General features: G+C 48.6%; 1 protein-coding gene across 1 annotated transcript; it reads left to right on the forward strand.

The window, feature by feature from the left end:
* Positions 1-444: 444 nt before the first annotated feature.
* Positions 445-25,541, forward strand: BTG2 (BTG anti-proliferation factor 2). Its single transcript, XM_029069266.2, has 3 exons — positions 445-766; positions 20,708-20,982; positions 23,211-25,541. The coding sequence occupies exons 2-3, from the start codon at positions 20,829-20,831 to the stop codon at positions 23,543-23,545; spliced, it is 489 nt and encodes a 162-aa protein (XP_028925099.1). The 5' UTR covers positions 445-766; positions 20,708-20,828; the 3' UTR covers positions 23,546-25,541.
* Positions 25,542-26,685: the final 1,144 nt, after the last annotated feature.

Consider the following 26,685-nt stretch of genomic DNA (forward strand, 5'->3'; position numbering starts at 1 on the left):
TGACTGGGTTAGAGGATAAGCATTAAGGTCTGGGGAGGGGACATTAAGTGCCTGGACCAGGATCACCCCATGCATTAGTGATGAAGTCAGGTGTTGGGTTTTAGAAGCTGATGATCCCTCTGCTAATCTGTCCTGAAGCTCAGTCAATCCATGGGATTTATTGAGTGCCTAGTAAGTGCAGAGCACTATACTGAGTGCTAGGGAGAGGGTAATACAATAGCATTAGCAGACACTTTCTCTGCCTATAACAAGTTTACAGTTTAGAAGGGGGAATCTCTGGGATGGTTCTTCCTTATTCTACTTGGCTAAGTCTCCGTCCTTAGAAACTAGATGGATAGGGAGTTTTGAGTTCTGGAATCTTTAAAAAGGATGTTTTGGCTTTGGGAAGCTCACATTAGAGTTTCTCAGCAGTTGATTCATCCTCTGTTACCCTTATCAGCTTGTAGAGAGTCAACAAGGAAGCTTCAAATATAGGGAACCCTCACTGCCTGAGCCCCTTGAGGGGACAGGTCCATATATAACTTCCCAAACTTAGTACAGTGCTCTGACAACGGTAAGCACTTAAAAATACTACTACTGATCTGATGTCGCTCCCTCATTCTCAAATGTAGAGTCTGGGCTTTGGAAAGGCAGCATGAGGGATTTAGGTAAGAGCTCAGGTATTATTTCTCAATAATGAAGCATTCATTGCATGGTTGATCAAGGAAGAATGTGACACCTCCCTCTGGGGAACTTTGAAGACTGAAGAGCCCCTCATCTGCTTGAGGTAAGAGTAGAGGCTGGGAGATAGACTCGATGACCCCTTCTTGGTCCTTCCAGGCCACCAGTCTGACTCACTCCTTCTTATGATACAATCTCTGCTGTTGGGCAGGAGGCAGTTCAGGCCCTATTTGGGAATATGGGGGGGGTCGTTGGGGTGGGAGACTTTTCATGGTATTTAAGGGCTTAATATGCATCAGACACTGTACTAAGCAGCGGGGTAGATACAAGATAATGAATTCAGAGACAGTCCACATCCCACATGGGGCTCACAGTCTTAATCCCCATTTTACAGATGAGGTAACTGAGTCACAGAGAATTTAAGTGACTTGCCCAAGGTCACACAGCAGACAGAGGAGGGATTAGAACTCAGGTCCTTCTGATTCTCAGGCCTAAACTCTGTTTGCTAGCCACATTGTTCTGTAGTATCTCTCAGCTTTCACCACAAGAAGCAGCAGATCGCTGAGCTTCCCTCTGGGCTCTGGTTCTCAAACAGAAAGCAGGCAGGAGTTGGTTTTTGTTTCACTCCTAACTTTAAATTGAAGAGGTCGTTAGGGCGAGTGGAAAAGGGCATGGGAATCAGAATTCACACTGACTGGAACTGCGGGTTGAGACCTTTACAAACCGGCTCCATATCAGTGTTAATCTCCACTTGCCCATTTCGTAAGGGTAGGGATTTTCCCGGATTTGCTGGTCAAAACTCCCCTCCTCCCCTGGATGCGGTCTGGTTGGTTCATCAAGGCTCCTCCCTAGGAGCGCAGACATTTCAGTGGTTGCTGTAGCATGAAATCAGATGTATGATTTTTCAGGAGGGGGTTGGGTCCCAACGGTATGGAGTTACACCACAGGAAGCTGCATTTTCTGCATAGGATATTGTCAGATCTCACCCTTTGGTGAGATTGTATAAACCACCCCTCGTTACACCGCAGAAACTGCATTTTGGGTGTCGGATCTCAGCTCTCACCTTCTGTCGAGGTTGTATAAACTCCCTTCCCACCCCATAAACTGCTGTATGTCCACAAGTAACCTAAGTGGATGTTGCACGTTCTAGACTTGACATTTTGGAACTTTTTGGTGTATCGTTTATGGAAGACTGTGGACTTCTCTCTTCTCTGTAGCAATTCCCCTTTGAAGTTCTATTATTTCTCTGCTCCTGGAAGAAGTGACACACACCCAGTCGATGCTGCACGAATGTCAAGTCACACCAGGAAAAAGGAATCAAGGCTCCTTAAAGGATCCTCCACTAGACTGTAAACTCGTAGGCAGGGAACATGTCGGCTATCACAGTTGTATTGTACTTTCCCAAACACTTTAGTACTCTGCACATAGTAAAGTGCTCACTAAGTACCACAGATTAAGTGGAGAGAGTTATTTTAAGGAGCCCACCCTCTTTCCCCCAACCCTACCACTACCAAAGCTATCCAGAGCCACTCAGCTCCCGTCTCCAGGACACACACATATCATGGAGGAATCTTACTTCCTGGGCTAACTTCAGTCTGGAAGGTGACCATCCCAGGAGTTATTTTCATTTTTTGTTTGGAAGTACAGAAAGTGGTTTTTACTTAGAATGCAGTGGGGGGGGGGGGGGGGGACTGGGTTGGTTCACTGCTTCTAGACTGCAGAGCCCTGGCCTGTGAAGACTAGAACTGGGAGGAAGAGAGGGCATGAAGGAGAGAGGGAGGGGACAGAGCCCAGACTATGTTTTTATTGCACCCTGATTGATTCATCCTGGGTGTATTTGCTCTGAACCTATAGGGGAGTCCAAGTCTAGGCTAGGCTCTACGAGACTAACAGTTGATTTACAGGCTGGCCAGCCACCCTAACCAATCTGGCTCTAGGCAACCTTACCCACCCTGGGTGTGACCCTCTCAGATCATTGTTCAAAACTTGCAGGTTTGGGGTAGAGAGCTTTAGGCATCTGTGCTGTGGGTTATGATGAAAGACCCAAAATGTCCGGGTGGGAAGCTTCTTTGTTTAAAAAAATTTAACAAAGATAATAAATATGATGAATAGCTGTTTTGTGTCTGTGTTGTCTGTCTGTGTCTCTGTCTTTCTCTCCTCCCCCCACCACTAAGAACAGAAGAGGAAATGGGTTGAACCCTCAGCTGGAGGCATTTAAGTTTAGCATTAGGGAGAACTTCCTGACCTCTCCGGGGTCTTGCGCCCAGTTGTGAAACTCTTCCTGGAGAAAAGAACACATGATTGTCTTTCTCCAGTGGTTAAGAGATGGCCCCTGCCTGGAGGCAGGGGCATGAATCAAGTGGATCTGCCAGCCTAAGGAGTCCAATATGTTGTCGCAAATACCTAGGTCGGGTGTAGCAATTATTTCCTGGAGAAGGAAGGGAGAGTGGGGGGAGAGGAAAGTAAATGAAATTGAAATCCCTGACTTTGGATTGGCTGGGTCTAGGCATTCCGGTCCCCTCCCCCTGGCTTCTAAGGAGGCAGCCACCTCATGTCCCCCTCCCCTGTCATAGCAACACCTCCCACCCACCACCCAGCAGAGGGGAACCTTAGGGCCCCCCCCCTCCCACAGACACACACATTCTATTTTGGGACCCATTTATTTCCTGGCCTCTGCCCTGGCAGCCTGCCAAACACCACAACAACAGAGCTCAGCTCATCGGGGGGCGGGGATGTTCCCAGCGTCCTTCTCTTCGTCATGGGCTGCTACTTACTGAGTGCCTTCCGGTGGCCTAGCCCCAAGCTGAATTCGAGCTATCTCGTTCTGGCCTGAGCCCACCCTACTCGGCTTGGTTGGGGGGTGACTTTCCCGGGGCAGCTCATTTTAGGAGGAAGGGTGAGGATCAGGAGAGAGTTGCCCCGGGGTGGTGGAGTGTCTTCATTTACATTCTGAGGTCCGGGAGGGGGCAGGGGCATGTGTAACTCCAGAAACCTGGATTCTCGCTCCACTTCCTCTGGGGGTTTGGGAGCAGATCACTTCTTTGGCCCCCTCGCCCCTCTTCCTTCCCCTCCCTTCTCAGCGGGCCACAGGTCCTGCCTTTCAATCCTCTCCTCTAGCTTTACTATCCCAACCCTTATAGATGAGTCCTATGGGGCAGGTAGCCATTTTCTCCTCCAATGCTACCAGTTTACCATATGTTGTCATTATTATTATTAACTGTATTTGAGTGCTTACTGTGTGCAAAGCACTGTACCTAACTCTAAGAGAGTACAATATAACATCAAACACATTCCCTGCCCAAAAAGGAGCTCACATTCTAGGCCCCGGTGCAAATTAAGTCTGCTTGGTCTCCCCACCCACATCTACCCCAGCTCTCCTTGTCTTAATTACTTCCCCATGTGAGTTTCCTTTTTACAGGGGAAAGGGGGAGGGGGAGAAGGGGGGATGGGAGGGTTTGGAAAACAGGGCGCAGATCATGTACACTATTGGTCCTCCTGTAAACCTAGATTAAATTGCGGTTGCAATATATGGGACGAGAGGACTTGACTCATCTGGGATATGTACTTTCCCTTTAATCACACATACACACAAAGCACACTCATATATGAACAAGCTTATTCACTAACCTAATGAGATGGAGCCTATGTTTACAAAATATGAGGCATCCATGCTCAGTCCAGTTCCTCAGCACTTAGTACAGTGCCTGGTACATAGTAAGCGCTTAACAAATACCCTTCTTATTATTGTTTGCCCGAGTAAACACATATTCAAACCGATACAAAGTACACAACATGTGGGCTTGATTGAATTTGGAACAGTTGTCTCACACCAGAATGAGAAGAGTTAATAGCGCAGGCTGTTTTGTGTGTGTCCGGTGGCCAGCCCAGCTCCTACGTCACATGTTTTTGAGCCGGGCTGGCCAACCTTCTTCTCCTGGGGAGCAGGGGCTGCTGACGTGGGCAGGCCCGGCCACGTCAGAGGCTACACTACAGGGGAAATGCATTCCTTTTTTGGGAGTAGACCGAGCAGCCGGTTGTGGGCGGCAAGTTGGGAGGAGAGTCAGGCCAGCTGGTGTCTGTCAGTAACCAAGCACCAAGCTTTCAAACAAAGCCCTGTGTGAGGGCGAAATTAAAGTGAAAAATGCTATGCTCTGCTATCCTCGTTTCTCCTTTTGGGATAGATTTTAAAATCAGGGGAATTCCCAGCTTCTAACTGCCCAGGGCAGGGGGAATTTGTTCCCCCAGTATTTTCCCCCTCGTTCCTGGAGAAAATGAAAGCATCTCTCAGAATTGGCTGGTTTTGCTCCTTGCCTCTTCCATTCCTTTGGTTCAAGGTCTTGGCTAGAGTAGGACGTGGTGTGAGGCTTAGTGTTTATCTAAGGCCATAAATTTCCCTTGGCCTAGCCAAGGGAGGAACATTCCTACTGCATTTATGAAATGTCACCCAGAGAGGACAGAGGAGTTCTCCAAAGAATCCTCTTACTTTTACCTTCTCCCTCTACCCTGGAAGGCATTTATCCAGGTTAACAGTGAATTTATCAACCAATAGTATTTACTGAGTGTCTACAGTGTGCCAAGCACTGTACTAAGTGCTTTGAAATCAGAGTGCAATAGGATTAGTAGACGTGATCCCTACCCTCAAGGAGTTTACAATATAACTATGTAAAGAAGTTTGTAATCTATAATGGTGGACATCTCTCTCCCTTGCACTTGGCCAAGTCAGTTTGGGGGTGGGGAGAGTGGGCAGGTTGTTTGATCTGAACTCCTGTGCTATCCAACTCTTACCAAAACAATCAGTTCTACTTCAATTCACTACTCCGGCTGACCAACCCCTTCCCCGCCCCAACCTCAGAATACTTTGCAGTGGGTCTGGCTGAGCTAACATTGGCAGTCAAGCCTTCCTGGTTGAGGTTTTGCACCTGGTGCTGAGAGCGGAAGACACCCGATTTCTTCTGACTCTGTGCCAGGTAGTAAAGTTGCTTTGGGGTATTCCAAACCACTCCTCAGTAGACCTCATAGAGCCCTCAGCCAGGCCATGAAGGATTTTGAGGATGATTCTTTAGTGGCCGTGACTGTGCCTGGATTACTCCCACAATTACTGTAGCTAATTGTCCTTTTTGCACTTGGAAAGAGTCTGTCTTGCCTCCCCAGGCCAGGGTAGAAGGGCCAGCCCTGGGAGGGGATTGTTTGAGGATGATTTAACTTCCAAATTGTGAGGCCTGATCAGCACACAGTCTCTTGTTTGCTACTTCAAGAGCAAAAGGGCCTGAGATGCACTCTCCCTTTGCTAGGCCCAAATGAAGAATCCTAGAACTAAAAGGGGCTTCCAGAGGTCATCTAGTCCAGTCCCCCGCCTCGAGTCACGTTAAGTTAAAGTATCCTACATAAGCAGGCATCTACACTGTTTGTAAAGCTCTCTAGAGGTAGAGATTCCCATCCATCTCTCTAAACCTTTTAATGGTGAAGGAATTTTTCTTTGGGCCTAATCACAATTTACTCCGCTATAATTTCAGCCCATTTCCTCATAGGGATGTGGAGAACAAATGATCAGTATTCCCCTCATAGTAACTGTTTTTAAGGCATTTATTAAGAAGAATAACAATGAAATTAATATCAAATAATGAGTAACTTTGGTTAGGCACTCTCTGGACTCAAACCGGCAGTCCAGTGAGGACCCAACCCAACATCCATTCTTTCTTCATCACTGCCAGAGAAGCAGAGAGACCCAGGCTGTTTGGGGAAGTTGCCCAAGCTTCATCCATTACCCTGAGATGAACTTCTCATTTTTCTTTCTCAAGGTTGCCTCCCATGTCCTCTGGCCTCCCCTTCCCACTCTCCCAGCTGGAATGTAGACCATCTAGGTCCCTTATCTAGCCCCAGCCACTGACTCTGGAGGAGGCCCACACCCACTCCAGCAATAAGAATCCTCCTTCCCTGTTAGGAGTCTCTGGTCTGGGGTCTCTTCTCTCCAATAGGCTCCCCTTACCTCTTTTCTCTAGAGTTTTGTTTTAGCCTGGCCCTCTCCTATGGCTTCGGTATCAGAAGATGGAACTCCCTACTCTGAGGATGGGGAAGAGAAGCTGAGCCATTTGGGGTGCCGTTGGCTTGGTAGCCCTTCACCTTTTCCTAGAATCCTAGGGAAGCAGTGTGGCCTAGCGGAAAGAGCATGATGGACCTGGGACTCAGAGGACCTGAGTTCTAAACTTGCCTCCACCACTTGTTTGCTGTGTGTGGCCTTGGGTAAGTCACTATCCTTCTTTGTGCCTGTTACCTCATCTGTAAAATGGAGGTGAAGACTGTGTTCAATCCGATTAGCTTGCATCTACCCCAGCACTTAATACCATTCCTGGCACATAGTAAGCACTTAACAAATACTATAACAGTAAAAAAATCCCGGAGTCCAAGATCGATTTGAGGAATTTCCTGGGAAGAACAGATTATTTTTCAGGCAGTGAGGGGCCTCTCTTGGTCCTCTCTGTAGTCTGAGACTCTTCTTGGGAAATCCTTCAGGAGGAGAAGGGGTTCACCTGTCCAGAATTCAGGCAGGGTCTTCTCTCCTCCCTGTCTGACCTCAGTTCAGCTCCCTCAACTTTCAGCTAGTCCTGGTTTGTTACCAGATGTACCTGACGTGCCTAGGGGTGGCAGGATAGGTAAGCAAGGAGGAGAAAGAGGTGGTTTAAGCTGAGAACTTTCTGGAGAAGAAGTGAGCAGGGGAGTGGTGTGAGGGGCCAGGGAGAGGAGTAGTGAGCAAGGAGCGAGCGTGTCTTCCAATTTTTATATTGTACTTTCCCAATTGCTTAGTACAGTGCTCTACACACAGTAAGCACTCAACTACAGTTTATTTATATTAATGTCTGTCTCCCCCTTTAGACTGCAAGCTCGTCTTCTCGTTATGAGAAGCTGTATGGCATAGTGCGAGATGTTCTTCCCCTTGACTCTATTTATTGCCATGGTTCTTGTCTGTCCGTCTCCCCCGATTAGACGGTAAGCCCGTCAAACGGCAGGGACTGTATCTGTTGCCGACTTGTTCATTCCAAGCGCTTAGTACAGTGCTCTGCACATAGTAAGCGCTCATTAAATACTATTGAATGAATGAATGAATGAATAGTGGGTAGAGATCGGGCCTGGGAGTCAGAAGGCCATGGGTTCTAATTCCGGCTCTGCCAATTGTCTGCTGTGTGACCTTGGGCAAGTCACTGCACTGGGCCTCAGTTACCTCATCTGTAAAATGGGGATTGAGACTGTGAGCCCCATTTGGGGCAGGGACTGTGTTCAAACCGATTTGATTGTATCCACTCCAGAGCTTAGTACAGTGCTTGGCACAAAGTAGGCATCTAACAAATACCATAATAACAATGACAGAGAACATACCCACTAATTCTCTTGTATGGTACTCTCCAAAGCGCTTAGTAATAATAATAATAATGTTGGTATTTGTTAAGCGCTTACTATGTGCAGAGCACTGTTCTAATCGCTGGGGTAGATACAGGGTAATCAGGTTGTCCCATGTGAGGGTCACAGTTAATCCCCAAGCAGTACAGTGTGCTGCATATAGTAAGTGCTCAGTAACAATGATTGATTGATTGGAAAGAGGAGGAAGAGGGAAGAATGTGCTACTAGCCTCATGGTGAGGTGGAGGAACAGGGGAATCCTGAGATTAAACGTGTTCCTTTCTTGGAGCCTCGGGTTGGATTCCCAGGCCGTCCTTTCAGCTCATAGTTTTCTTCCAGACCGCTCGTATCTTGTATCGGGGTATTCCTGTGGGTGGGAGGAGGGGCTGGTCCTATCTCAGGGCCAACAGGAGGTGGGCGAGGCCCAAGACCAGACTCTAAAAAAAATCAGACTGGATGAGGCTGATACATCTGGAGGCAGCAGCAGTCAATCAACATCCCAAACTCATCTACCACAGCGTGTGGAGTCAATTCCCTGGGAGAGAGAGCTACTGAGTATGGTTCTACTGAGTGGATGACATCCTTCCCCACTCTACCCATTACAAAGATTGTGAGCCCCATGAGGGACAGGGACTGTGTACAACTTGATTTATATCTACCCCAGCATATAGGTCAGTGCTTGACACACAGTAGGCGCTTAAATACCATAAAAAACTACCAGTCCTGGACACCATGTCTGTCCTCAGGGATTTTTAATAATAATTGTGGTAACTGTTAAGTGCTTACTATGTGCCAAGTGCTTTACTAGGCCCTGGGGTAGGTACAAGATAATCAGCTCCCATGTGGATATAATTCTAAGTGGGAAGGAAAACAGGTATTGAATCCCCATTTTTGCAGATGAGGAAACTGAGGCAGAGAGCAGTTAAGTGACACAGCAGGCATGAGGTAGGAATGGAAACAGCATGGTTTGGTGGATAAAGCACGGGCCTGGGAGTCAGAAGGTCATGGGTTCTAATTCCGGCTCCGCCACTAGTCTGCTCTGTAGTCTTGGCAAGTCACTTCATTCCTCTGACCCTCAAGTAACCTCATCTGTAAAATGGAGATTAAGACTGTGAGCGCCACGTGGGGCAAACTCATTACCTTGTGTCTACCCCAGTGCTTAGAACAGTGCTTGGCACACAGTAAGCACTTAACAAATACCATAGTTATTATTATCAATAGAACCCACTTCCTCTTTCCACTAGGCCATAATGCTTTCAGAGCCCCTGTTCTGGAAATCTAAAGGGATTGTGTCCAGTGATCTGTTTCCACTTCAAAATACCAAGGGGGTGGATGGAAAACTTGCAGAGAAAACCCTTAATTGAATACCCAAACCAAATATAAAACTCCCTCCAGAAGGAAGCAATATCAGTGCAGCGTGTTGTGTTGCAATATGTATCATGAATGATGAGTGGGTCTGGAATGCCTCTGACTGAACTCCTGGACTGACTGTGAATCCATTCAGCTGGAGAAGGAGGTAACAGTTCAGTGAATGCTGAGAGCGATAACTATACAGAGACTGGCTGTTACATCCTCTCCCACCTGGAACCGTCCCAGGACCAGTCCCCTGAATTTCAGGTTGGCACCCCTATTCTGGGATCATCCTAGACAGAGGGGAGCCATGCTGAGATCACACTACACACAGCAGAGAGTTAGACCCTTCCTTTGGACTGTAAGTTCGTCTCTAGACTGAAGCTCGTTACGAGCGGGGAACGTGTCTGCTAACTCTGTTGAATTGTACTCTCCCAAGTGTTTAGTACAGTGCTCTGCACCTAGTAAGAGCTCAATAATGCCACTGATGGATTGACAGTTCTTATGTCTTTCCTGGGAGCAGACTGTGGCCTCTTGCTGTGAACCAGGCAGATAGGCAGACGGGCCTAATACTGAGCAAGAAGAATGTTAGCTGGCATGTCACTGTGTGTCTGGAGTGTTTCCTTCACCAAGCCCCCTCCCAATAATGGTGGTGCCCCTCTGCTCTATCTCAGAACTTTTAGGCAGGGAGGGAACAATCTTTGGCCCAACGAAGAGTAGGAGAACTCAGAAATCAATTAAAAGTGAGTTCACACACTCCGATTTGGTAGTATTCCTTTTTTAAGCAGGCGTGAAAACCCACTTAGCAGGGAAAACTAACAGGACCAGAGTCTTGGAAAGAGCAGGAATGAACCCTTTGACTTCATTTGGCTACCCTCTCTCATTCCCCTTTCCCTGTACTCTCTTCTCCTCTTCTCTGGGCCTCCATTAGATCAGGGAGTGGTTCTCTTTCCCAAGTACCTCAATCAATCAATCAATCAGTGGTATTTGCTGAGTGATTACTATGTGTAGGTTACTGTACTAAGCCTTTGGGAGAGTACAATATCACAGAATTAGCGGACATGTACCCTACGAGCTTACAGTCTAGAGGGGGAGACAGACATTATTATGAATGCATAAGTAATTTATAAAAGAGGGTGTAATCGGGAACACCTCTTGGAGGTGTTGTGATCTTAATAATGCTTTGAAGGTGGAGAGATTGGTGGTCTGGTGTATATGGAGGGGGAGGGAGTTCCAGGCTAGGGGGAGGATGTGGGAAAGGGGTCTCTGGTGAGATAGAAGAGATCAGGACACAGTGAGTAAGGTGGGGTTAGGGGAGGAGAGTATGCGGGATGGGTGGAAGTAGGAGATTAGTGAGGTGAGGTACGATGGTGCAAGTTGATTGAGTGCTCTAAAGCTCCTGGTAAGGAGTTTGTCTCCCGACCCCCATATCTCTCTCCAGATTAGCCCACCACCCTGCCAGAGAGGCCCTGGTACTTTCAGCCCTTCCCTGTCTAGCTAGGTTGCCATGGCATCGAGTGGGCATGAGCTGGCGTCATCCACATCTATTTTTGTACTGGGGCACATCACCTGGAAACAGCGGGCAGTGGTTGAGGCGGTGACATTTTCCTAGGAGGTAGGGAATGGTCTGCAGCAAAACACAGGGAGAATTTGTTTCTTGTAGTCCCCTACACCCATTCCACCTTCTCCCAAGTTTTTACCCAAACCACCTCTCCTACCTGGCACAGCTTCCCTGCTCCTTTTTGCCATCCTCCCTCCTATTCTACCAGAGATCAAGGCCTTCTCCTAATCAATCAATCAGTGGTATTTACTTAGCCTTTACTGTGTGCAGAACACTCACTGAGCACTTGGGAGAGTACAATATAACCAAGTTGTTAGACATATTCCCTGCCTGTAAGAAGCTTACAGTTTAGAGTAAGTTGTCTTTCCCAATTAAACCCACTCATCTGGCCACCACAGTCTGTGACCCATTCCTCTTCAACTTATTCCTCTAGCCTGAAAACTTGTTATGGGCAGGGGACATGTCTGCTAATTCTGCTGTATTGTAAGAACCTACTATCCTGAAGCAACCCATGAGCGCAAGCCCCTGGAGCTGATGTGGAGAAGGGAAATGCCAAGTCTGCTCTTTGATCATCTCTGTTGCCTGTTGACTTAGCCTCATGTGACTATTCCTGAGTTGCCACACTGTAGTATGGGGTAGCGTCTGGAATGTCGTAAAGCCAGATTTCCTGGCCTTTAGGAGCTGAGCTTGGGCTCCCCAAATCATGGTCTCCATGGATTGGAAGAGACCCTGAAAAATTTATTCATTCAATAGTATTTCATTCAATAGTATTTATTGAGCGCTTACTATGTGCAGAGCCCTGTACTAAGCGCTTGGAATGGACAAATCGGTAACAGAGACAGTCCTGCCCTTTGACGGGCTTAGTCTAATCGGGGGAGACGGACAGACAAGAAGAATAGCAATAAATAGAATCAAGGGGATTCTCATTGAACAATAGAATCTCATCTAAGCATCTCATTAAAACAATAGCAAATATATAGAATCAAAGTGGGAGAGTTGGAAATGGGAAAGGTTGGGGGTAATCAAAGGACTTGGAAGGGATGGGGGAATTGGAGAATTGGGAAGGGGTGGGGGCAACAGGAGGACTGGGAAGGAGTCGGGGAGGGAACAGGAGGACTGGAAAGGAGTGGGGGGAACTGGAGGACTGGGAAAGGATGGGGGGAATATCCACCCCCTGCCACCATCTTCTAGATTGTAAGCTCGTTATGGGCAGGGAATGTGTCTGCTAATACTCCTCAGTGCTTAGGACAGTGCTCTGCACATAGTAAGAGCTCTGTCAATACCACTGATTGATTGACTCTGAACCCATAAGAATCTACAGATCATACTGTGCTGTATTCTACGGATTGAAGCTTCCAGAGAGACAGTGATTTCCACATCCCTCAGGCTCTCCCCACTGAATGAGTAATAATAATAATGGTATTTGTTAAGCACTTACTATGTGCCAAGCACCGTACTAAGCACTGGGGTGGTTACAAGTAAATCGGGTTGGACACGGTCCCTGTCCTATGTGGGGCTCAAAATCCCAATCCCCATTTTACAGATGAAGTAACTGAGGGCCAGAGAAGTGAAGTGACTTGGCCAAGGTCACACAGCAGACACATGGCAGAGCTGGGATTAGAACACATGATCTGCTGACTCCCAGGCCCTGCTCTATCCACTACACCACGCTGCTTCTCTTAAATGTTGAAGGGCAACATCTTCCAGTCTCTCCTGTTCCTGTATCTCACATCCTCCTTGGGGGCGTGAGAGGGAGTCCTAGGGGGTGGGTTCCAAAGTAGAGGTACTTCAAAGCTCCTCTTGACAAAGCCAGTGAACTGAGGGGAACTGGGAAATGGCAAACACATCTGAGGATGCTGACTGGAAATCATGAATGCACTCAACTGGCATCTTTCCATCGCTGCCTGGAAAGGAAATTCAGGTTTTTGGTGTTTCCCTGATGTTAGGCCTCTGCCAGACAGGATATCACCATAGAGCAGGAGGAACAGGGTCACCTCAAGCATGACTTTCAAATAGAAAGACCAAATAGCATACGCACAGCAAATACACTCCAATACATATTCATATGTACACAGAGTTCTCCTTAAGTCTGAAGATGATACTGCTGACAATGAGGCTATCATATTTACTGAGCGCTTACCGTGTGCGGAGCTTGCTACTAAGTGCTTGGGAGAGCATAATAGAACAGTTGGTAGACAGGGTCCCTGCCCATAGGGAGCTTACAGTCTAGAGGGGGAAATGGACATTAAAATAAATTATAGATATGTACAAAGTACCGTGGGGCTGAGGGTGGGGTGAGTAAAGGGTACAGATACAAGTTCAAGGGAGATGGAGTAGGGGAAGTGAGGGTTTAGTTAAGGAAGGTCTCTTGGGGGAGATGTGACTTTAATAAGGCTTTGAAGGTGGGGATAGTGGATGAGGATGAGAGAATTTCTGGTACACTATTCTGTGAAAGTACAGTAGTTACACCTCTTTTGGCTTCCTGCCACTGAGGTGAGTAATAATTGGACACTAGTTAAGAAGAGAAAGGTATGTTCTATGGCTAGTAGGACTTGTATTGGTACTTTGCAGTGGTGCTAGTTTGCAATGAGCCATTTATACTCTAGCCCAGTTGCCCTGTGGCCTCTCACCCCTCATCTCCCTCCAAGGTGCAAATTCTCTGATAGAGACAGTGTGAACATAGACAATTTCTCACTTTAGTCAGGAAATATGGGCCCACTAGTCTGAGTCAACCGAGTGGCCTAAAATTCCCCTCCTCCTTTCCTAGACTAAGCAAGTACATTTCCATAGACGTGAAAATTTAAAAAGGTGGGAGTAGGGGACTTGTCTTGTTTGCTGCCCTTTAGCTGCCTAGCGCTGAGTCAAAATATACGCTTTGATGAGGAATGTGGGAACAATTGCTACCATAGATACGAAATATTTTCATTGTTGGTTAGTGTCTCTTTGTAACTGTTCTGAATCTATTCTTGGTCCATCCCCAGAGGTGGCTGCGTGATGCTAGCTGGAAAGGGCATTAGAAGGGGCAAAACCTCAAATGTCATGGGACTCAGAGAACTCTGTCTTGCTTTCTCTTGCGCCAGGGAAACCAATCCCAGCATGGATCAATCCTGGGGATGTGGAAATGGTTGGTCCATCAGTCAATCAATCGCATTTATTGAGTGCTTACTAGGTGGAGAGCACTGTACTCTAGTGCTAAGGAGAAACAAATTAACAGAGGTGATAGACACGTTCCTTGCCCATAGTGAACTTACTGTTATATTTTTATTACCTATTTATTCTGTTAATGAGGTGTACATCCCCTTGATTCGATTTAATGCGATTAGGTTGTCTCATTTATGTCCATCTGTCTCCCCCGATTAGACTGTAAGCTTGTCAATGGACAGGGATTGTCTCTATCTGTTGCCGAACTCTACATTCCAAGCGCTTAGTACAGTGCTCTGCACATAGTAATAAATACTACTGAATGAATAGACAGGGAACAAGAAGTGACTATAAATTAGTAAATTATAGATATGTACAAAAGTGGTGTGGGGCTGAGGTGCGAATAGAATGTGCAAAGCCAAATGCCAGGGTGACACAGATGGGAATGGGAAAAGAGGAAAGGAGGGCCTAGTTGGGGAAGACCTCTTGGAGGAGACGTGCCTTCAGTAAGGCTTGAAGGGGGGATATGTCTGTCAATTATGAAGAGGAAGGGAGGGTTCACTGGGTGCAGAGCTCTGTACCAAGAGCTTGGGAGAGTACACTGCATTAGAGAGGGTAGACATGATCCCTGTCCTCAAGGAGTTTACAGTCTGGAGAAGACCTGTCTGGAATGAGGATATCCCCAGGGTTCGGTAATGTGAGGATACGTCCCAGTTTGGGAAGAATGGTCATGATCTGGAGGTTTTACCCCATTATCCAAAGGTGGGCTCCATTTTAGTTTGAGAAGAAGAGACCGAAGAACCAAGGGGGAAGTTTCTATTTCTATCACTGAAGGAGGGAAGGAATGTTCCTCTTTCAGTAGCAGCAGTAGCAGTTGCCGCTGCCCGCACACCTGAACTATCTGCGGAGTTTCTGGCGTAGTCAAATTTTGGGGTTTCCGACAAAGCCGTGTGTTTCCAAATGTCCTCAGCCTGAGAGCTGGGAGTCAGTTTTAGAGTAGTTGTAGCTAGCTGCCATCCTGGATCAGGTATTGGTGGGGGCACCTGGCAGCGGTTGAATTACGGGGACAAGGTTGGAAGCAGCATGGCTCAGTGGAAAGAGCACAGGACCGAGAGCCAAAAGACCTGAGTTCTGATCCTGACTCTGCCACTTGCCTGCTGTGTAACCTTGGTCAAGTCACTTAGCTTCTCTGGACCTCAGTTTCCTTAGGTGTAAAATGGGGATTGAATACTAGTTCTTCCTTCCCCTTTGATTGGGAATCTCATGTGGGATAGGGAAGGACTGTATCTAGTCTGATTCTATGGTATCTACCCCAGCGCTTAGCAAAGTGATTGGCACATAGTAAGTGCCTAACAAGTATTATTATTATTATTATTACTATTATTATTATAAGGATATTATAAGTTGGTACCAGCAGCAACAGAGCTGGATATACCTCCCTCTCCATCTTTATCCTCCTCCTTCCCCTCTTTCTTTTCCTTTTATTCTCTCTCTCTCCTCTCTCCCTCTGTCCGTGTCCCCTCTTAGGTCTCACACTAGGCCACCTAAGGTGACCAAGTTTCGGGTCACATTAGTTCTGGGGACTCAGACTGAACCAAATGTGAGATTTATCCATTACAGTCCCTAAACTATAAACTTGTTGTGGGCAAGGGATGTGTCTATTGTTGTACTGAACTTTCCCAAGTGCTTAGTACAGAGCTCTGCACATTGTAAGTGCTCAATAAATAAAATTGAATAAATTAATAGGATGGGAGCACTTTTCCAAGCACTTAGAGCAGAGCTCTGCACAGTGTAAGTGCTCACTAAATACCATCAAATGAATGAATAGATGGGAGCAGGGCGTAGTGGATAGAGCCCGGGCCTGGGAGTCAGAAGGTTATGAGTTCTAATCCCAGCTCTGTCACTTGTCTGCTGTGTGACCTTGGATAAGTCACTTCATTTCTCGGGGCCTCAATTCCATCATCTGTAAAATGGGGATTGAGACCATGATCTCCACATGGAATAGGGACTGTGTCCAACCTGTTTTGCTCGTATCCACCCCAGGGCTTAGATGTCTCCACCTGGATGTCGGCCCGCCACCTAAAACTCAACACGAGCAAGACTGAGCTCCTCATCTTCCCTCCCAAACCCGGTCCTCTCCCAGACTTCCCTATCACCGTGGATGGCACGACCATCCTTCCCGTCTCTCGGGCCCGCGATCTCGGTGTCATCCTTGACTCGTCCCTCTCGTTCACCCCACACATCCTATCCGTTACCGAGACCTGCCGGTTTCACCTCTACAATATCGCCAAGATCTGCCCTTTCCTCTCCACCCAAACGGCTACCTTACTGTTACGGGCTCTCGTTATATCCCGGCTAGACTACTGTGTCGGCCTTCTCTCTGACCTCCCTTCCTCCTCTCTCGCCCCGCTCCGGTCTATTCTTCACTCCGCTGCCCGGCTCATCTTCCCGCAGAAACGATCTGGGCATGTCACTCCCCTTCTTAAACAACTCCAGTGGTTGCCTATCGACCTCCGCTCCAAACAAAAACTCCTCACTCTAGGCTTCGAGGCTCTCCGTCACCTTGCCCCTTCCTACCTCTCCTCCCTTCTCTCTTTCTACCGCCCACCCCGCACGCTCCGCTCCTCCGCCGCCCACCTCCTCACCGTCCCTCGGTCTCGCCTATCCCGCCGTCGACCCCTGGTCACATCCTCCCGCGGTCCCGGAACGCCCTCCCTCCTCACCTCTGCCAAACTGATTCTCTTTCCCTCTTCAAAACCCTACTTAAAAATCACCTCCTCCAAGAGGCGTTCCCAGACTGAGCTCCTCTTCCCCCTCTACTCCCTCTGCCATCCCCCCTTTACCTCTCCGCAGCTAAAGCCTCATTTTCCCCTTTTCCCTCTGCTCCTCCACCTCTCCCTTCCCATCCCCACAGCACTGTACTCGTCCGCTCGACTGTATATATTTTCGTTACCCTATTTATTTTGTTAATGAATTGTACATCGCCTCGATTCTATTTAGTTGCCATTGTTTTTACGAGATGTTCTTCCCCTCGACTCTATTTATTGCCATTGTTCTTGTCTGTCTGTCTCCCTCGATTAGACTGTAAGCCCGTCAAACGGCAGAGACTGTAATAATAATAATAATGTTGGTATTTGTTAAGCGCTTACTATGTGCCGAGCACTGTTCTAAGCGCTGGGGTAGACACAGGGGAATCAGGTTGTCCCACGTGGGGCTCACAGTTTTCATCCCCATTTTTACAGATGAGGGAACTGAGGCACAGAGAAGTTAAGTGACTTGCCCACAGTCACACAGCCGACAAGTGGCAGAGCTGGGATTCGAACTCATGAGCCCTGACTCCAAAACCCGTGCTCTTTCCACTGAGCCACGCTGCTTCTCCAGACTATCTCTATCTGTTGCCGACTTGTTCATCCCAAGCGCTTAGTACAGTGCTCTGCACATAGTAAGCACTCAATAAATACTATTAAATACTATTGAAAAAAAATACAGTGCCTGGTGGTGCTTAACAAATGCCATAATCATTATAATCATTATTATTATTATGGGAGCAAGCTCCAAAGCCTCCTTCCTTTGCCCATTTTCTTCTCTGTCGCCTCCACCTCCTTTTGCAATTCCCGCCCCCCCTTATTTTGGGGGGATACGTACCCTTCTTCCCTTCCTGTATGACGTAGGCGCTAGAGAAGCAACGTGGCTCAGTGGGAAGAGCCCAGGCTTGGGGGTCAGAGGTCATGGATTCTAATCCCTGCTCCGCTGCTTGTCTACTGTGTGACTTTGGGCAAGTCACTTCACTTCTCTGTGCCTCAGTTCCCTCATCTGTAAAATGGGGATTAAGACTGTGAGCCCCACGTGGGACAACCTGATTACCTTGTCTCTCTCCCAGTGCTTAGGACAATGCTTGGCACATAGTCACCGCTGTTTAGACTGCGAGCCCGTCATTGGGCAGAGATTGTCTCTGTTGCCGAATTGTACATTCCTTCATTCATTCATGCAATAGTATTTATTGAGTGCTTACTATGTGCAAGAGCACTGTACTAAGCACTTGGAATGTACAATTCGGCAACAGATAGAGACCATCCCTGCCCAATGACGGGCTCACAGTCTAAACGGGGGAGACAGCAAAGCAAAACAGAAGTAGAACAGTGCTTTGCACATAGTAAGCACTTAACAAATACCATTAAAAAAAAGACATCATCAAGATAAATAGAATCAAGGAGAGATACACCTTATTTACAAAATAAAGAAGGTAATAAATATATACAAATGAGCACAGTGCTGGGGGAGGGGGAAGAGCAGAGGGTGGGGGGGAGCGGAAGGGAAAGGAGGGGCTCAGTCTGGGAAGGCCTTCTGGAGGAGGTGAGCTCTCAATAGGGCTTCCAAGCGCTTAGTACAGTGCTCGGCACAAAGTAAGCGCTCAATAAGTACTACTACTACTACTACTAATAATGTTGGTATTTGTTAAGTGCTTACTATGTGCTGAGCACTGTTCTTAGCTCTGGGGTAGATACAGTGTAATCAGGTTGTCCCACGGGAAGCTCACGGTCTTCATCCCCATTTTACAGATGAGGTCACTGAGGCATCAAAAAGTGAAGTGACGTCCAAAGTTACACAGCTGACAGGGGGCGGAGCCAGGATTAGAACCCACGACCTCTGACTAGAGCTCACCTCCTCCAAGAGGCCTTCCCAGACTGAACTTCCCCTTCTCCCTCTGCTCCCTCTGCTGCCTCGCTGCCCCCCCCCTTCACCACCCCTCAGCTAAGCCCCTTTTCCCCCCTTTCCCTCTGCTCCTCCCCCTCTCCCTTCCCCTCTCCTCAGCACTATGCACATTTGCTCATTTGTATATATTTTTATTACCCTATTTATTTTGTTAATGAGGTGTACATCCCCTTGATTCTATTTATTGCTAATGTTTTTGTCTGTCTGTCTCCCCCAATTAGACTGTGAGCCCGTCAATGGGCAGGGACTGTCTCTATCTGTTGCCGAATTGTCCATTCCAAGCGCTTAGTCCAGTGCTCTGCATATAGTAAGCGCTCAATAAATACTATTGAATGAATGAAAGCCCAGGCTCTTCCCCCACTGAGCCACGCTGCTTCTCGCTGAATGAATAGAGAAGCAGCGTGGCTCAGTGGAAAGAGCCCGGGCTTGGGAGTCAGAGGTCGTGGGTTCTAATTCCGACTCTGCCACTTGTGACTCTGGGCCAGTCACTTCCCTGGGCCTCAGTTCCCTCATCTGGAAAATGGGGATGAAGACCATGAGCCCCACGTGGGACAGCCTAATGACCTTGTATCCCCCCAGCGCTTAGAACAGTGCTCCGTATATAGTAAGCGCTTAACAAGCACCACCATTATTATCATTACCATTATCCATCCCCCTCCTCCCCTCTGTCCGCCATCCCTCCTAGGCTCTGGGCTTGGGAGTCGGAGGTCATGGGTTTGAATCCCGGCTCTGCCACCCATCAGCTGTGTGACTGTGGGCAAGTCACTTCACTTCTTGGGGCCTCAGTTCCCTCATCTGTCAAATGGGGATGAAGGCCGGGAAGCCTCCCGTGGGACGCCCTGATAACGCCGGATCTCCCCCAGCGCTTAGAACAGTGCTCGTCACATAGAAAGGGCTTAACAAATACCAACATTATTATTATTCTTCATTTCTCTGGGCCTCAGTTCCCTCATTTGTCAAATGGGGATGAAGACTGTGAGCCTCATATGGGACAACCTGATGACCCTGTATCTCCCCCAGCGCTTAGAACAGTGCTAGGCACGTAATAACTCTCAGCCCGTCATTTATAATGTTGGTATTTGTTAAGCGCTTACTATGTGCTGAGCACTGTTCTAAGTGCTGGGGTAGACACAGGGGAATCAGGTTGTCCCACGTGGGGCTCACAGTCTTAATCCCCATTTTACAGATGAGGGCACTGAGGCACAGAGTAGTTCAGTGACTTGCCCACAGTCACACAGCTGACAAGTGGCAGAGCCGACATTCGAACCCATGACCTCTGACAGGGACCGTCTCTATCTGTTGCCCAATTGTCAATTCCGAGCGCTTAGCACAGTGCTCTGCACACAGTAAGGGCTCACTAAATATGAGTGAAAGAGCCCGGGCTTTGGAGTCAGAGGTCATGGGTTCGAATCCCACCTCTGCCACTTGTCAGCTGTGTGACCGTGAGCAAGTCACTTCACTTCTCTGTGCCTCAGTTCCCTCATCTGTAAAATGGGGATGAAGACTGTGAGCCCCATGTGGGACAACCTGGTTCCCTTATGTCTACCCCTGCGCTTAGAACAGTGCTCTGCACGTAGTAAGCGCTTAACAAATACCAACATTATCTCCCCCGATTAGACTGTAAACCCGTCAAAGGGCAGGGACGGTCTCTATCTGTTGCCGACTTGTCCATTCCAAGCGCTTAGTCCAGTGCCCTGCCCATAGTAAGCGCTCAATAAATAGGACTGAATGAATTATTAATGAAGCGTAAGCGCTTAAGAAACAGCAACGGCCCCCGGCGGGGGGGGGGGGGGGGGGGGGGGTTCGGAGAAGTGGCGTCACCCGGGCGGGTGACGTCACCGTCTCATTTGCATGCCGGGCCCCGCCCCCTCCCCGCGCGCGGTTATTAAAGGGGCCCGGCCGGAGCGGCCCGACGGAGTAGAATCGAGGTGGCGGTGGGAGCCTCGGCAAGGGGGGAGCCTCGGAAAAGGGAGCCTCGGCAGCCGGGCCAGGACGCTCCTTCGCCGTCGACCATGAGCCAGCCCCGCAGGACCGGCAAGAGGCCCGACGTCCTCCCCGAGATCGCCGCCGCCGTGGGCTTCCTCACCAGCCTCCTCCGGACCCGGGGCTGCGTGAGCGAGCAGAGGTTGCAGGTCTTCAGCGCCGCCCTCCAGGAGGCCCTCTGGGGTGAGCACGCCGGCGTTGGGCGGCGGGGGGGGGGGGGGGCGTCGGGGCGTCTCTATCTCTCTGTGCCGAATCCGAGCGCTTCGGCCGCACAGCGCTCACGATGGGCCGAGCACAAGGTCTGCAGGCTGGCCCACGTGGTCTTCATCCCCATTTTGCAGATGAGGGAACTGAGGCCCAGTGAAGGGACTGACCCAAAGTCACCCAGCGGATGAGGCAGAGCCGGGATTAGAACCCACCACCTCTGACTCCCAAGCCCGGGCTCTTTCCACTGAGCCACGCTGATGGTGGACCGAAGCTGCCCTCCACCGCCCCCGGACTCCAGGCCCTCCAGTGCCCGTCGCAGCGGAACGTATTTTCCTCGGTGGTTTCCCCCCGTTGGAGTCTCCTCGACACCTAGTCGAGTGCCCTGCCCAGAGGAAACGCTCAGTCTAATCCCACCTCCGCCACTTGTCTGCTGTGTGACCTCGGGCTAGGCACTTCACTTCTCTGTGCCTCAGATCCCTCATCTGTAAAATGGGGATTAAGACCGGGAGCCCCACATGGGACCGCCTGATTACCTTGTCTCTACCCCAGCGTTTAGCACATAGCGCTTAACTTGATTAGGGCGCCGAGCTTGGTGGAAAGAGCCCGGGTTTGGGAGCCAGAGGTCGTGGGTTCCAATCCCGGGCTCTGCCGCCGGTCAGCTAAGTGATCTTGGGCAAGTCACTTTGCTTCTCTGGGCCACAGTTCCCTCATCTGTAAAATGGGGATGAAGACTAGGTGGGACAACCTGATTATCTTGTATCTACCCCAGCGCCTAGAACAGGGCTTGGCACAGAGTAAGCGCTTAACAAATGCCAACATTATTATTATTAGGGCGCGACCCGAGTGTAGTTGAGGGGCTGTTCTGCAGATCCGGAGTGGCCTCTCTTCTTTCTCTTCCCTCCCCATAGGACACTTCTTTACAGTTTGTTGGACACCCCCGGCTTTTGCGAGCCTCGGTGGTAGGGAAAAGTTGTCAACTGAGGACTGATTAGATCTCAAATGCCATTATTATTATTATTATTATTATTATTATTATTATTATTATTATCTGGGGTTGTTTGAACCTCCCGGAGACCCTCCCCTATCCTCACTACCGTGGGAATCAATGAACCGCCCTCCAATCTTAAACCCAGTGTCAGAGGACGTGAGAATGGAGCTCCAGGCCGGTTCTGCTCTCTTTGCATTTTGGCCCAGCACCAACTTGTCGATTGGGGGTCCGGGAGGGAGCCAAGAGAGAAATGTGGGTCTGTTCAGGGGCAAGAGATTCGGCTGCTCTTTGTAAAAGTGACGGGGGGCTGGGGGAGAGCCGAGGGAAGGGCCCGTCTGTCGTGTGCTGGGGGGTCACTGAACAGCTCCTTCCCTCCCTTGCCTTCTGTGGGACTTCCTCCTCGTTCCCAAAAAACATGGATGGAGCTCTCGTTCAAATTGGGGGTCCCCGAGAGCCTCTCAGGGCCGATCAACAAGTGCCGTTTATGGAGAGCTTTTGGAGTTCCGAGCACTGTACCGAATGCTTGGGAAAGTACAATACAATAGAGTTGGTAGATGCAAACAGTCTACAGGGGGAGGCAGCCATTAAGATAAATCTTAGGGGAAATAGAGTAAAAGTAGAGTATTAGAAGTAGAGTATAAGGAAATGCACATAAATGCTGAGGGGCAGTTTGGGGGAGAAAGCTTGTATTATTATTAATCGTTTTGAGCGTTTACTGCGGGCAAAGCACTGCCCTCAGCTCTTGGGAGAGTACAATATAATATCACATTCCCTGCCCACAACGAGCTCAAAGTCCAGAGTGGTTCCTCGTGTTGCTTGTATCCACCCAGCGCTTAGAATAGTGCCTGGCACATCGTAAGCGCTTAACAAATACCATAATTATTATCATTATTCCCCGCCCTACCGTGAGGTCCAGTCGACGGCCTGACTGGCCCTGAAGAGAGGGTTCGGCCTTCCAGTCCGCTGCTAAGCTGCGGGAGCCCCGCCGGCCCCCCGGATCGCCCGGGCCAAGCCCGGGCATGCTGAGACAATTAGGCTTTTCTCCAGTGGACGGCGGAGCCTGCTGCCACTAACAGGCGCTTGGCAGTTCCCTCAATCCCAGGGTTGGCAGTTCTGTGCTGGAAAAAAAAATTCCCTGGACTGTGGAAACTTTCCTCCCCAGGGGCGCTTGACTTAACCAGACCTTCTCTCCCCCTCCCTTTGTTTTCCCTCACAGAGCACTATAAACATCACTGGTTTCCCGAAAAGCCCTTTAAGGGCTCCGGCTACCGCTGCATCCGCATTAACCACAAGATGGACCCGATTATCAGCAAAGTAGCCAGCCAGATCGGACTCCGCCTGCCTCAGCTCTACCAGCTGCTGCCCAGCGAGCTGACCCTCTGGGTGGACCCTTACGAGGTGTCGTACCGCATTGGCGAAGACGGATCCATCTGCGTCCTGTACGAAGCCACCCCCGTCCCCTCGTCGTATGGGCTCCTCACCTGCAAGAACCAGATGCTCCTGGGCCGGACCAGCCCCTCGAAAAACTATGTAATGGCCGTTTCCAGTTAGACCTCCTTGGTTCCCCCCACCTCCCCCTTACACTCTACTGTATTCACTCAGCCGAGTCAACGGGCAACCACATACCTCAACTTGGGGAGATGTATTTTTCAATGAAGAGCTATTTATATATATATATTATTTTTTTTAAAAAAAAAGGAAGGAAAAATCATCCAAAAGAAACTTTTTAAAAAATTCGTTAATGGGAGCTACTTATGAGTGGCAATCCCCGGTGCCTTTGGAGAAAGCTGTTGCAATGCTTGAATGCTAGTCTCAAAGCCTGGGCCTGCCTTTTAGAGGAGGTCCCGGTGTAGGAGGCTGGCAAGGAGTGGGGGGATGGGATGGGAGGGTGGGGGAAGACCAGCTGACACCTGGAGTGATGGCTGGTTTATTCTGAAAGATCATCTGTGTGAGCCACTGTGAATTAGGGATTGGAGAGTCCTGCCTGTGTGTGGGCTGGAGAGGGGAGAAGCATAAGCCAGACCTCATCTCGGTCTTGACCTTCTTTCCCTCAGGAGCTCATTCAAATCCAAACTTTTAATACAGATTTGCCTCTTTCCTATTTCCTGATGGGTTCTTGGACAGAGAGGAAGTACCTTTTCTTCCCAACGCTGTGGCCAGGGCAGCGGGTTTTGAATTCTTCAAGGGTTTCCCTGACAATTCCTTAGGCTTTGACATCCTAGACATGAATTCTAAAGTTTTCTGGGGCGGGCAGGTGAGTCTGGATTGGTATTGGGAAATCTCCACAAAGTCTCCATTTAGCAAAATTCTCCCTCTGCCTTTCTCTGTACTGACAGTGTTCTTTCTTCGCTGTCTCTTTTGGAACCACCCAAGTCCTGATGCTGCCATTAAACTCTTTTAGAGGTGATTCCAAAAGACAGGGAACTTTTATCATGTCTTCAGCCTTCCTTTTCAAAAAGGCAAAGCTCCTTTTCTTCCTCTCCCTTCCACCCCCTTCTCTCCACTCCTTTCCACTTTTCTTATTCTGTCCCGGGACTCCCAGTCCCATTGTTCTAGGACAAAAGTTCTCAAATCACTGTGCAATATATTTCCTCCCAAGTTTGGGATCCTTAGGGGTGGTGATCTCTGAATCTCTTGACTTTTTGGTTGATTGAGTTTTCGTACTCTCTCTCCTGCCATTCCGTTGGAGAACCAGCCCGATGGAGCTTTGTCAAATCCTTGGAGCCTGTGGCATCCACCTTGTGCCATTTTTCAAGGCCAACCTGTGGGAATTAGCTTCTCCCCTACATTCAGTTCACCGCCATGGGCAATCTGAAAAGGAGCAAGTTATTCCAATCCGTTAGTAAAATTGTGCAATAGTGTGGGAGGGAACAGGAAAAATTCAAAAGTTTCTGCACTTCTCTCCCTCTGGCCCCAAAAGGAATAACAGGATTTTTTGAGAAGGTTGTCAGAGCCAGAGTTAGCCTTGGCCTAGGATGAGCTAACCCGGCTGAGGCGTCTGGTCTGCTTTTATCTTTTTGCCCATTCTGTTTCATTCCTGGGTGAGAGGTTGGCATCACTTGGGCAGATCTCTAAATTAGTCCTATCCTCTGTTGCTCAGCTAATACGGTGCTACTCACCAAACACACCTGCCCACCATTTCCATTCCTGTCTCCTCTCCCCACTATAGTACCAACTCTTGTCCTGCCTGCCTCAAGTTCAGAGCCTAGTGTGAAATCTGCCACTTGCCAAACTGGGAATGTGAATCTAAGTCCTGGTCTGCAAGTGGACCTAGCCTGATTGAGCAGGAGAACTGCAATTTAACTCTCCCTCTTTTTTTTTTAATTTTTCCTTCATGTTCACTTTTAAAAAAGAATTTAGAGCTGGACTGTTGAGCAGGACCCGCTCTTCTAGCAAGTGAAAAATAGTAGGATGTTTGTAAGCTATTTTGGGGGAGGGAAAGGGTAACTAATTGTATAATAGTGTTTCTATATGGAAGAATGTACAGCTCTATTGATTAAATGTACACTTTGGTTTTGTTAAATAAAAATGTAGCAATTGAAAAGAAGTTCTTGTGGTATCAAAGAATAGAGAAGGGCAGACTTCCTAACCTCACCAACCCTCCCTCACCGACGGGGAAAGGGGGTGGGTGACAGCCATGCCGATTACCACAGAATTAACTCAGATTGAGGGGTGTTACCAAAGTTCCCCTCCCCACAATCCTGTTTCCAAAGCACTCCCTCTTGATTTTCCTCCTTGGTGTTAATAACCCCAGTCCCCAGGGGAAGCTCCCAAATATCAGCAAGCCCAAGGTCTCTGCCAACAGCATTGGAGGTTGTTAGTAACTCTGGGGTAATAGTTAAGCACTCAAAAGGTGCTAAGACCTGTACTAAATGCTGGGGTAGATACAAGATAATCGGGTTGGACACAAATCCCTGTCCCACAGGGCAGGGGAGAACAGGCATTTACTCCCCCTTTTACAGATGAAGAAACTGAGGTACACATAAGTGACTAATTTAAGGTCACACAGCAGGCGAGTGGCTCCAGCTGCAGTTGGTGTCCAGGTCCTCTGACTGCTAGGCCATGCTCCTTCTCACTGTTTCCTGGCGGGAGTGAAAAGCATCTCATTGCATCAACCCAACTTGTTCCTCCTCCTGTAGTTGTGTCTTTGCACAACCTGTATGGCGTTGGCTAAGACTGGGTGGGTAATAACGGTATTTGTTAAGTGCTTACTCTGTGCCAGGCACTGTCCTAAGATACAAAGCCTGGTGTTTTGGCTGGTATGGCTAAATTCTTTCCATGACGAAGTAGTTGCCAGGGTGTTTTGCCACCCCATAAATAAAGGGCTTCACTTCCAACTGATTCATTTTGCTCTTGATCTTGTCTCAATGCTGAGGATGGAATTGGACCCCTTGGGCTCCTTTCTTGATTCTAAGTCTTGATTCTGGAGATCAGGGTTGCATTATAGTAACTTCTGAACTTGTTCTGAATGACAGCCTTGGCTACTCTAGTCTTGGACCCTGAAGAGTCATTGGCAAACGAGGGACTCCCTTTCTAGGCTCATCTACTAATCTTCATCTAAGTGAGTTAAATCCTCCTGCCTCCACTCCACCTCTAATCCAAATTGGTTTAACTATTTGGAGGCTTTATTGGAGTGTTTATCATAAATGGGGAAGTACAGTTCAGAGGCAGAATAGAAAAACAATCCAGGG

The sequence above is a fragment of the Ornithorhynchus anatinus genome, chromosome 7 (assembly GCF_004115215.2).
Source record: "Ornithorhynchus anatinus isolate Pmale09 chromosome 7, mOrnAna1.pri.v4, whole genome shotgun sequence".
Lineage (NCBI taxonomy): Eukaryota > Metazoa > Chordata > Mammalia > Monotremata > Ornithorhynchidae > Ornithorhynchus > Ornithorhynchus anatinus.